The sequence below is a fragment of the Panthera leo genome, chromosome C2 (genome assembly GCF_018350215.1).
Source record: "Panthera leo isolate Ple1 chromosome C2, P.leo_Ple1_pat1.1, whole genome shotgun sequence".
In the NCBI taxonomy this organism is placed as follows: Eukaryota; Metazoa; Chordata; class Mammalia; order Carnivora; family Felidae; genus Panthera; species Panthera leo.
In genome coordinates, this window is record NC_056687.1 from 49,748,825 (window position 1) to 49,761,500 (window position 12,676).

The window sequence follows — 12,676 nt, forward strand, 5'->3', positions numbered from 1 at the left end:
GAGAATAATTTTAAAAAATCATTAATAATAAGGCAAGATAGTAGGCTACCAAGACTAATTTATTTTAAAAGGTTAAATACCCCCCCAAAATATAAAAAAATCTATCAATTTCATAATACTTAATGGGTTGAGTTTTCTCAATTGGAAGTCAGAAAATACCTGACATTAAAGATATTGATGCTTGTCTAAAACTCTAAAAACAGGAATCATCTCAGGCACGTGGCAGAGTACAGATAGGAAATATGAGTTCTGGATGAACAGTAAACATGAAATCGTATTAATTGCACACATATTTGTGAATCTTAGAACTTATTAAAAGTTAGAAACCATGTGTGCTGTTTGTGAAGGAATTGAATTAAGCAAATTTTAATAGACATTTGTTGAGTATTTGTTAGGCACTCTGGGAAAATCCAGAGCTTTCAATGAGTTCATAATCTACTGGGAAAGCAAATATCCATTCCCAGATATAATATAAGCAGAACAGTAGAGTCACAGTTAAATGGATGCAAGGTAGAGCCCCAGAGAACTATTACTCTCCATTGGGAAAAGAGGGAAAGTCTCATTAATGGACAATGTATATATTATTTTTCTGTTTTCAGCTTATTTCTCCTCTTATTTGAATTCTATCATTGGGTGTTTCATCTATTATTATTGTTTATGAGTGATACATTGAGTATTTGGTATTCTTAAATTTATATTTTTCACTCTTTTCTATTCTCCAAATAGTAGACTCCTATTTCTGACTACCTGTTGTACATTTCTGTTGAGTGTCCCACATATACCTCAGCCTCTCAAAAACTGAGATTTTCATTTTTCTTTCCTGCATTCTTTACCTCAGGAAATAATCTAGTCACCCACTAAAGCTAGAAGTCTGAGTATCAGTTTGAGATCTGTTCATGCCATCATCTAATCATTTTCTTATAGAATTTAGACCATTGGAATTTATTTCTTCTCAACAATCCCTTCCAAGCACTCCTCCCTTATAGACACGTGGTTGTATATAATATGGTATATAAGCCTCATCTTTAGTAAGCTGCATTATAATCGTCTAGTTTTTCTGTCTCCTTGAATTAAACATGAGCATCTTGAAGTAAAGGAGTGTTACTAATGCCTTTATCTTCAGAGTCTAGTACAGAGACTGACGTGTAATATGTATACAATAAATGGTTTTTAAAAATACTTTGTTGACATGAACTGGCATGTAGTTTAGGTCTTGAAAATAAATAGGAACAATAGCCTCCAGCTTGTATAAAACTGATGGCACTTATTTTGTGTTTTAAACTCCTGTGTACTTCACCTTTTTTTTTTTTTTTTTTTAATATTATGCACTGACCCCAGAGTTGCTGATTTTCATGCAGATTTTTACATTTTCAGGTTAGGGGTGAAAGAACATTTTGAGCCACTGCTTTGTGGGGCTGAGTACCAGTCTACAGCCCAATTTTTGGGGGTGTTGCCATATTTGTATTGTAGAATATGTGTGTACAAATTATTTGAACAACTGTATTGATCTGTGCTCTGATTATTCCAGGTAACAATTAGAAAATGTTAAAATACATATTCTGATGCTAGTTAAAGAAATGTAGGTCTCAACAGTATTGAGATGAGATGAAAATCATTCAGTCTATCAAAAGCTGGGGATCTTTAGTCTCATCTATATGCCATTGAAATTAAACTAGTTGCGTATGGAACTGTTGAGGAAAAGAACAAAGTTAGATATACTTGTTAGGTATATGAATTATATGCTACAAATATATTGTCAGTGATTGTGCCTAAAGGGAAAAGTGTAGTTAGGTTTTCTAGGAATGGAACTTTATTGGGAATGAAGTAGAACGAGATTTTTATTCATATGGATAATTGGATTCATCCTTTCTTTATTCCCATTTATATGGTAACAATGCTCTCTCAACTCCAAATCTGGACACATTTTTTTATGTCGTAAGAGATAGTTGACAGCGACAGGATATTTAAAATTTGCATAATTTTCAAAAATGTGAGATAATCTCATTGCCTGATTGATAGGTGAGAGAAGTGCAGAGCACTTCTTTTTTTTTTTTTTTACCTGAGTTCGACTCAATACTGCATTTTTTTAGTCTTGTGAAACGCTTAACTTGTTTAAACCATCAGGGGAAAAATAGCCATTCTGGTAGTATAACTGCATATAAGCTCTAAGCCGGCCTGCCATTTTAATAATGCTTTGTATGTTTAAACACAAAACACTAAAAATCAAAAATCTAAAGGTATTTATTTCTTGATATTTTTGTTTTTAACTTGTAATCATTGAGTTGCTTCATACTCAAGTGTTGTTCAAAAGGATATACCAACTCAGTCCAGAGGTTGGACAATAAAAAGGCTCAAAAAAATTTAGTTGTTGAGAACAACTGTTATTCACTAACTCTGAGGAAAAAATTTGTCTTCTTTTTGCAGAAATTGCCCTTCAGCAACTTAAAGTATCTCTTCTTCCTCCTCAAAGCATCACAAATGGAAAAAGTTGTGCTGAATGGATGTCTACAACCAGGAAAAAATGTATTTCTCAGAAGGGACAGTGAAAAGTCTTTAGAAAACTGGGTTAGGATGGATTTGAACAGATCTCTTTTCTTACACTGGGAAAAGCGTTTCTCTTGTTATCATATCTCCTAGTGAGATCAGCTTGTAGCAAATTCAGTTCCATTTCAGGAGTTACAAGCCTTCAGTTAAACACAGAAAACTGAAGAGAGCTGTACATCTGGACAAAGTAATCTTTGCCATTTATGAAGCTATTCTAAGTATCAGTTAATTCCTCTCAAAGGTGAAGAAGCTGAAGTCTTTAGGTGGTTTAAATTACAGGGAATGATACTTCCCCTTTGTAACGTATTTAATGATATATATTCACTTTAATACATTTGTGATATTACATGTAATGCAGTGATACTAATTCCCTATCTACTGGACATCAAGAGAGTTCTTAGTGAACTCCCTGGAAGCTAAGATTTGATCGACATTGAGGTAGATATTTTGTTATCTTACAGAGACCATTTTGTATGAAAAGGTTTCCTGTGGTTTTGCCCTTGTGTTTGCCACTTGACCTCATTTTCTACCATTTCCTCCTTTGTATTTTAAATTCTAATGACAACATAATTGTCCAGCTCTCAACCAGGCTTCAGCATATTTCGCACTTGTATCATTATTCACACTGTCCCCTCTGTGTTATAAAATTTCCACTCCTTTATATCACTAACTCCTATTGGTACTTCAAAACTCAGGTCAATGGCATCTTCTCCAAGAGGCTGTTCCTAACCAGCTGGTCTAGGTGAGGTTCACTTTCTGTACTACCGCATAGTTCTCTGCCCAATCTTTCTGTCAAACTGGGTCATGACTATTTCCTCTTATGGACTATGATCTGAGAATAAGTACCACTACTTTGTAAATCCTCAGTGTAGTCTGTTGTTCCAATATTTAATGTGATTAAGTAATTCATTACTCACATCAATGAATATTATAGCTTCCTTCTTTCTGGGACTTTCAGTGTATAGAGAAGATAAATATACAAGTACACAAATACATACATGATTTTAAGGCTATATGACAGCATAATGGAGTGACATAATTTAGATTTTGGATCAGGAAAATCTTTGGGGAAAAGACAATGAAATTCAAGACATGAAGAATAAATAGGAGTTAATTACACAAAGACTGGGGGTATGAAGACATCCTAAGCAGAGAAAAGAGAATTAATGGCCTTGTGTAAATCTGTACTAGGCTTTTTTAAATGCTCACAGCATTTTGTGGAGGAATAATTTATATAAAATAAGATGCACCAATTTTAAGGGTGCACCTTGCAGTTGTTTAACATATAGAATGTACTTATGTAACTACTAACCAGATCAAGATAGAGAACATTTTTATCACTCCACAAATTTTTCTTGTTTCTCTTATTCTAGACAATTCCACCCCAGGAGGTAACAGCTACTCTGGCTTTCATCACTCATTGTGATGCATTTAAAAAACTGAAAAAGAAATTCAGTGAAACAAATATAGGGAGCAAGGGACTAGTAGGGAGAGAGATGTGAATGCGGAGATAAGAAGATGGCAGATCATGGAGAGTCTTGAGGACTTGGTTCAGGATTTGGAATTTTGGTCTGAGTGAAATGAATAGCTTTGAAGACTTGAGGAGAGGCAACATGATTAGATTCATGTATTAACAGCTATGCTAATTAGAGAGGGTTAAGAGTGGAAATAAAGGAGTCAGTTAGGAAGCTAATATAATATTCTAGGCCGAGAGATAATGGTGGCATGAGCCAAGGAATAGCATATAGATGGAGAGCAGTCAGTTGATACAAGATGTGGGAGCCTGGGTGGCTCAGTCGATTAAATGTCCAACTCTTGATTTGGTTCAGGTCATCGTTCATGAGACTGAGCCCCACATTGAGCTTTGTGCTGACAGCACAGAGCCTGCTTGGGATTCTCTCTCCCTCTCTCTCTCTGCCCCTTCCCAGCTCACATGTGTGTGCACACACTGTCTCTCTCTCAAAATAAATAAACATATATATATATATATATATATATATATATATATATACACACACACACATATATATACACATATATATACACATATATATATATATACACGTACATGTATATGTAATCTTCAAATTACATAATATATATATATATATACACGTACATGTACGTATATATATGTACGTGTATATATATATATTATGTAATTTGAAGATTCTAAACACAAACATTTATTAAAATGAACTCTATTATTTTAGTAAAGATCATCATTAAAAGTTATGATTGTATTTAAACAGCTAATGTGGCTGAAAACTGATAGACATATTCTCCCAATTTTAAGTAGTACTTATTATTTCCTCTACTGTACTTCATAATGAATTCACCTATGAAGGGAATATTGCTTGAAGTTTTCTATAATAATTAGGCTAATATATATCTTTTGGCCATGAAAAAGATTTTCCATCTTTCTCTCTACCTTTAACCATGAAAAAGATTTTCTTTCTTTTTGTAATGAGCTTAAAATCATAACCAAACATAGAAATTTTCATTTTTACTTATTCACATTTTCAAAATATGACTCACTTAGCCATCAAAAACCACCACGGAGAATGAATACTCCAAAGAAATATGCTGTTGAACACTTTTACCCTTAGATTAGAATTGTGGTATTTAAGTGAATTAATTCTATGCCAAAAAGTCTTGAATGATATTTGCATATTACTTACGTGAACATCATCTCATTTAGTAAAATTATCTTTTAGTTTGCTTGTTTTCTTTTTTAAACAGATTTATTTCTCCAAATAGCTTAGTCGGTTTTGTTTTGTTTGTATCCACATTTAGAAAATCTGATGCTTATTTTTGATTCTTTAAAAAAATTTTTTTACATTTATTTATTTTTGAGAGACAGAGTGAAACAGTGCACGAGTTGGGGAGGGGCAGAGAGAGAAGGAGACACAGAATCTCAAGGAGGCTTCAGGCTCTGAGCAAGCTGTCAGCACAGAGCCCGATGTGGGGCTCGAACCCATGAACTGTAAGATCATGACCTGAGCTGAAGTCGGACACTCAACCAACTGAGCCATCCAGGAACCCCTTGATTCTTTATCTAAGTGGTAAAATGGAGTGTTAAAAAGTGGCAAGCTTACTGCATTAATGTCCTAAGGCTGCCATAACAAAGTGATACAAACAGGGTGACTTCAAACAGAAACTTATTGCTTCATAGTTCTGGAGACTAGAAGTTCAAAATAAAGCTGTCAGCAGGGCCATATTCTCTCTGATGCTCTGGGTAGAATCCTTCCTTCCCTGTTCCTAGCTTCTGGTCATTTGCTGGCAGTCTTTGCATTCTTTGACTACTGATGCATCACTTCAGTTCTGTGTCTTCACATGACATCCTTCCTACGTCTCTGTCTTTTCATATGGCATTCCTTTTATAAGGACACAAGCCATTTTGGATTAGAGACCCACCCTATTCCAGTGTAACCTTATCTAAACTAATTACATCTACAATGACCCTGTTTCAAAATAAGGTCACATTCTGAGATACTGGGGTTTAGGGCTTCACTGCATCTTTTGGCACATGATTCAACTTGTAACAGATACCAAAAACAATCAAAGTAAGTTTCTGCCTCTGGGGAATTGCCTAGCAGCCAACCTCTCCATTTGCTGCATATATTTTCTTCATTACATGTAGAAAAATAACTACATAGAGGTATGAAAACGTGTGTGTGTGTGTGTGTGTGTGTGTGTGTGTGTGTGTGTGTATGTGTGTATGCTCACCTGTACAGACCTGATAACTCATAGAGTAATCATGGAAACTGGGAAAATGATGTTTTAAATTTCCATGTGTAGTTCATTCCTTTTATTTTGGCATAGTTACTGGCAAAATTTTCTTAAAGCAGGCTATGCATGTTTTTTGTAGTATCAGCACATTTGTTTTCATTCCTTTCTCTCTAGAGTAATTTAATATAGGCAAAATAAAATGGAATTCTGACGGATGGCTTATGTTTCTCCATCCTGGGTAAGATGGCTTACAAAACACCAAAATGCTCAGCAATATGGCTTATGAGGGATTTTAACTGCTTCTTCCTTATACTTGGGAAAACTTACCACTTGCAGTGAGTCTCACTACTCTAGACAGGTTATCTGAATAATTCAGATAATTACTCTGGTTCTGAATTTTCTCTGCAAACCTGATTTTGCCCCTTCAGTTCTCTAATCATTCTGTAACACTCAACTGACATTTAATGCAAATCTACTGTGTTTTATAACTCCTAAATAGCTAAATCTAAGACTATTTTCCCTGGCTACTTCTCTTAACAACCTTCACATTGGATCATGGTGTATTCAAACATAGGAATGAGTTAAACAGGCTGAGGGGATGAGTAACTACATTAGGAGATGTTATAGTTATTCTTGTATCCTGCACTGTGCTTTTGTGACTAATATTTGCTTTCTATATATTTTTATTTCAGCTGAAAGAGACATCAGTGTCTATTGTGGGGTGCAGGCCATTACAATGAAGATTAATTTTTGCACAGTGCTTTTCTCGGGTTATTCTGAAACAGATCTGGCACTGAATGGAAGGCACGGGGATTCCCACTGCAGGGGGTTCATCAATAACAACACCTTTCCCGCGGTGGTCATTTTCATCATCAATCTCAGCACCTTGGAGGGCTGTGGAAACAACTTAGTGGTAAGATGAGTGTAAAATCCTGTGCTAGGTTTGGGGTCACAACAAAAATCTCTCCCCGTTTCATGAAATCATCAGAAGCCCAATCTGTCTTTCAGGAAGAAATTCCAATAAAACTGAACAAATCACTTCCGTTGCTTGTGTGAGGCTTTAAACATACAATTTTATTTTCCAATGATAGTTCCCCTTATTGTAGCTGAGCAGTAGAGGGGCTCGAGATCAGCTACACTACTCTAAACAACATTATTTGTATGAGTGACATTGATAAATATTTCTCTACACTTTATCATTAGCTATGTTTCTCCTGCTTTTTATGGAACTGTCTTATCATGCAGAAATTGTTTGCTTCAGTGAGTTGGACAATGGGTCCCTTGGCCTATTGCCTCTTAGTGACCTCATTCAGAAAAAAAGATGAAATATAGAATGGGAAGCCTAGACTCTCCTAAGTTTCATGTTTACCGTGGAATGATCTACACCAGTGTCGTGTGAAAGAGGGCTGTCAGCATTTCCGGTGTGATTTTCTCCATTGTGTGGGACTGTCCTTTGAATTTCAAAATGTTTTTCATACTCAGTCTTACTCATGAAATCCCAGTAGATTGTTCAGAAAAGGAAATCTCTCTAGTCATTGTGAAAATCAAATATTTCCATCCCCAAACAGAGTCACTAGTCTTTGCGATTCATTATGTATGCTTGCATTGAACACACACACACACACACACACACACACAGGAATTGAATAAGGAATTGATTCTCCCAAGAATTAAAATTAATTGAAGTATAAATATTGTGATTTGAGGGGTGTTACACTGAAATTCATTGAGCACTATTTTTCATTTTGCTTGTTTAAATATATTCTTATTGGTAAATCTTAGCACAGACAAAAAGGAGATCCAATGAGCGTGACACTTAGCACAGTGAATAAGGAGAAACTGGCTTTTCCTCTTCATAAATTATTATTTGGGATTAAAGAGGAAGGCTTAATTTCTCTAAGGACAGAATTTCTAAGACTTGATGGGGGATGGGAGACAGGAAAAAGATTTCTCTGATTTCCTTCTTTATCTTTTCCCAGAGGGTAGTTAGAATATTGTGCCCATGACCATTTCAAGCCTGCAGCTTGAGTATTATTGACTCTTTTTATTAAAAACATTTATTCATCTCTCTGAGTTGTGCACAGAGAGGTTATGAGGTGGGCCTGAGGGAGTGTGACGCAGGCTGGTTATTATATGTCTGTGTTTCCTTGTGAAAGGAGAAACCCACGTGGAGAGACAGAGTTTCCCTCCCCCCACCATACCCTGGGGTCTTTCCTTCATGGCACTTTCTTCTCTGGATTTAAGTCTTGCCCTGCTACCAAGAAAACAATTCAGGAGAAATGCCAGGCAAAGCATCTGGGTGTGTGTGCACATGTGTGTGCGTGTGTGTGCACACCTGCTGTTTACTTTTTTAAAAAGTTGAATGATTTCGGTATAAAAGTTGCTACATATGTGTACGTGTGTTTTATTCTGTTTTCAAAGAATTGGTATATTTAGCTAGCCAGTCAGGCAAATGTGAGAGGAGGGGAAGATTTGCATATATTTTCATTTTTTCATAGACGTCCCAGCTTTGGAGTTTGCTCCAAGGACAATCCTACATGGGAAAAATTAAGTAGACTATTACGTCACTGGATTAGGATAAAAAAATTGTTTCAATTATAGTAATTCTGGCCCTGTTCATGAATTAGCTAGATAATTGCCTCAGCTTTGCCTATGTACTCCAGGTTCACACATAAAGTTTATTCTCTTGTTGAAAAGTAAGTATTATAGGTTTCCATAATACCTGCTAAAAGTATTTATTGAGCATCATACTGTAGTTGATGTAATGGGAGGAGCTGTATTCTATGAAAAGTATAGAGTGTTATTATGAAAGTCGAGAACATTATTATTTCTATAATGGTGGCCAAGAACATTATTATGAAAGTCAAGAACATTATTGATTATTCCTAAAATGGTGGTTCTTAAATCTTAGTGGGATTGAATAATCCAGTCTCAGGAAAATACACATATGGACAATATTTTAATATAAAGTCTGGGAGTTCATCCCCTTGAAACCTGTCTATGAACTGTTACCCTGGGAGGGGATGAGAATCTCCATGTACGTACCACAAAGGAAGACCCTCAGATGGTCACATCAGAAAAAAAAAATTTGAGCATTTGCTCAAAATTTATCTCAGGGGCCCCAAGCTGCTGGTGTCACTGTGTGTTGCTGACCATGCAAAGGCAAAGGCTAAGGGGATCCCCTACCCACAAAGAGTTCTGATTATGGTGAAGGGGACTGCCAGTTTAAGAGACCGCTCATGCACTGTGACTCCTCCTACGATGGAGATGTGCATTGCGGTAGGACAGTCAGGAGGTTTCCTAGGGAAGCTGATGAGACTCAGGGAAAGAGTAGGATACATCATGGTGAAGCAGGGGAGAAAGGAGGCAGAGAAAGCATGTGCAAAGCCTTAACGAGATCCTTGTGACTGGCTGGGGCATTTTTTTTTTTTTTGAAATTTTTAAAAATGTTTTTATTTATTTTGAAACAGAGAGAGAGAGAGAGAGAGAGAGAGAGAGAGAGAGAGAGATGCAGGGGAAGGGCAGAGAGAGAGGGGGAGAGAGAGAATCCCAAGCAGGCTACCCCGATTCAGGACTCAAACTCACAGTGAGATCATGACCTGAGCCAAAATTAAGAGTGTGATGCTTAAGGGACTGAGCCACCCAAGCGCCCCTGCATCTGGGACATTGTTAACCAAGTGTGTGATTACAGGGATATGAAGCGAAAGTGGGAATCAAGATAAGGTTAACAGGAATATTTTAAGCCATGCCACAGAATTTGGACTTTACTGGTGAACATTTTGAAATGACTTATTGTAGCACTCTGAACATGTACTCTCTCTCCTTTCTTACTTATGAAATATGAATAAAGTGTCTTTGGTGAATATGAAGTTTCATTTAGTTAAAAGACATATTGATCACTTATAAATGGCATTATGTGCATATAATCTCAAAGCCATGGCATGTTGTAGTTGAAACAGATGCTAGAAAAGATCTGGTCTAGGGGCGCTTAGTCAGTTAAGCCTCCTACTTAAGCTTAGGTCATGATCTCATGGTTCATGAGTTTGAGCCCTGTGTTGGGCTCTGTGCTGACAGCTCAGAGCCTGGAGCCTGCTTTGAATTCTGTGTCTCCCTCTCTCTCTGCCCCTACTCACACTCTGTCTCTCTCAAAAGTAAATAAATATTATTTTTTTTAAAAGAAATAAATGATCTAGTCTAATGTTTTATTTTGCATATGAAATGCCTGGATTTATATGTAGCTATTTAATCATTGAACTTGATCTACCATTCCAACAGGTATCCACAATTCCTGGAGTCAGTGCTTATGGGAATTCAACTTCAGTACAAATAGGAAATATTTCGGGATACATTGATACTCCAGACCCACCAACAATCATCAGCTATCTACCTGGGCTTCTTTACAAATTTAGTTGTAGTTATCCATTGGAATACCTGGTTAATAATACCCAGCTTGCCTCGTAAGTTCAAGTTCTATTCTTACTCTCACATTCTGTCTTTATATTTGAGTCATTTTTTTTTTTTTTCCTGAAGGGACTTATCAAGATAGCAGGATTTGTTGAGAATAGCCAAACTCAAGGTAATGGAAACTATATTAAGTCCTTTATCTATCTATCTATCTATCTATCTATCTAACATTGTTATGACCCATATCAACAGATCAGATGTATATATTTTCCCCCAAATTAAAACTGGCTCCAACTAGTCAAATGTCTGCCTGGGGGTTCTCCTCACTCCCTTCAGAATTGCCAAAGACACTAATTGCCCAAGCACTGGACTGCTTATGCAGTCCAGAAGGTGTACTATTTCCAGTGGATAGAACAGTCACTGCATTGTTGGGTCCTGCTTGGCTTCGGACTCTGCCAGATGCTCTCACTGTGGGACTCTGCTGCCTCAGAATCTGGGGGCTCTGTGCCTCTTGCTGAGGTGTCAGCTGCATCGGTGCTGATGGTCCCCCAAGAAAGGTGGCCTCACTCAGATCCCAGGAACTTCAGATATGGACTGTTTATAGTCATGTAGTCATTCATTTTTCCCAGAGGACATACTCCAAGACAGGGTTATATCCACGTTACAACAGAGTCACTGGATTTGTCAAATATTTTTGATAAAGTGGGGTGATTGAGTGAAAACTTTCTCTTCTCAGTTCTAGGGTTTGTTATCACAAGGGTGTAGTTATTGTTTAATCTTAGTCATGAGGGAATGTGGAGGCCACATTCTGTTTCGGTTAAAAAATAGTCACAGCTGGTTTCAATGGCACAATGATGATAAATATCTTGGTGAAAAGTAAGACTTGGAAAAGAAGAAAAGAAACGCTTTGAGTCAAAAGGATACAGGTGTAAAGGGAAGTGGGCCATGAGGGTGTCACAATCTCACTCTGTTCCACCTTACTTTCCCAGTAGACACATTCCTGAGTTGTGGTGTATATGGAAATTCATTCATTTATTCAATAAATAATTATTATACTTCTATGTGCAATGCAATGTTCCAGCAGTGAACAAAGTAAAATAAAATCCTTGATCTTATGAAACTTCTAATGGGATTGATGAAAATGTATTTGTTTCAGATTCAAATTATATTGGAATGACATTTTTCTTTAAAGTCTCATATATATAATGCAAAATGGAAATAATGCCTTTATAAATAAAAAGATCATAAAGAACAGTTTGTCTTTATTTGGTCTCTTTTGCTTTTTGATATGTTCAATGATTTAAATCGTGTGCCTACTCCAGACCTAGGTAAAAGTATGTCAAGCTTACTCACGAGTTTTAGTGCCTTAAATCTAATATTAAGGTATAACTGAAACTTTTAATTTAAAATCTATCAATGCTTTCCTTTTTCTAAATCTGTTTTAGGTCCTCAGCTGCTATTTCTGTGAGAGAGAACAATGGTACATTTGTCAGCACTTTGAACCTGCTCCTTTATAATGTAAGTTGATGGGTGACGGATGTTATGTTCTCTCTCATCATACTGAGGAGCCATTTATGTGGATGGATTTTATATCAAAATCTACCAAAGGCCACATTAACCCTGTTATACTTTGGTAACATTTATCCACCTTTACTACCATTTTTATATATCCTAGTGATAAAGGTATACTAAAAACTCCATTGCTTTCTAAAAGTTGATAAATGACTTAGATTTTATTTTGTAAATGTGATTCTACATAGTTATTCCAAGTGTCTATCTACATTTATATGTATATATTTATTTGCGCGTGTGTGTGTATGTGTATGTGTGTGTGTTTAGCCATAGTCAGGGTCAAGATGTTAGGAGTAATATTTTTGTGATAATAAGATAGGAAAAGTCCAAATGCTACTTCTCTTGAGGGCACGCTTGGTGATGAATGTGTTAATATTTTCAAAATGGATTTTGGCTGATGACAATTCTGTCACATTTGAAATAG

General features: G+C 36.3%; 1 protein-coding gene across 11 annotated transcripts in view; it reads left to right on the top strand.

Annotated features, from left to right (window-relative positions):
* Window positions 1-12,676, top strand: part of ZPLD1 (zona pellucida like domain containing 1) — a 536,628-nt gene that overhangs the window by 500,616 nt on the left and 23,336 nt on the right. For 8 of the 11 annotated variants that reach the window (XM_042955552.1, XM_042955553.1, XM_042955551.1 and 5 more), the window contains 3 exons: window positions 6,969-7,189; window positions 10,552-10,733; window positions 12,126-12,198. In XM_042955552.1, coding sequence (XP_042811486.1) covers window positions 6,969-7,189; window positions 10,552-10,733; window positions 12,126-12,198 — 476 coding nt within the window. Of the gene's footprint in view, window positions 1-2,424; window positions 2,566-3,239; window positions 3,287-6,968; window positions 7,190-10,551; window positions 10,734-12,125; window positions 12,199-12,676 lie in introns of all 11 variants that reach the window. The other 3 variants (XM_042955559.1, XM_042955560.1, XM_042955561.1) reach the window with 3 other exon arrangements.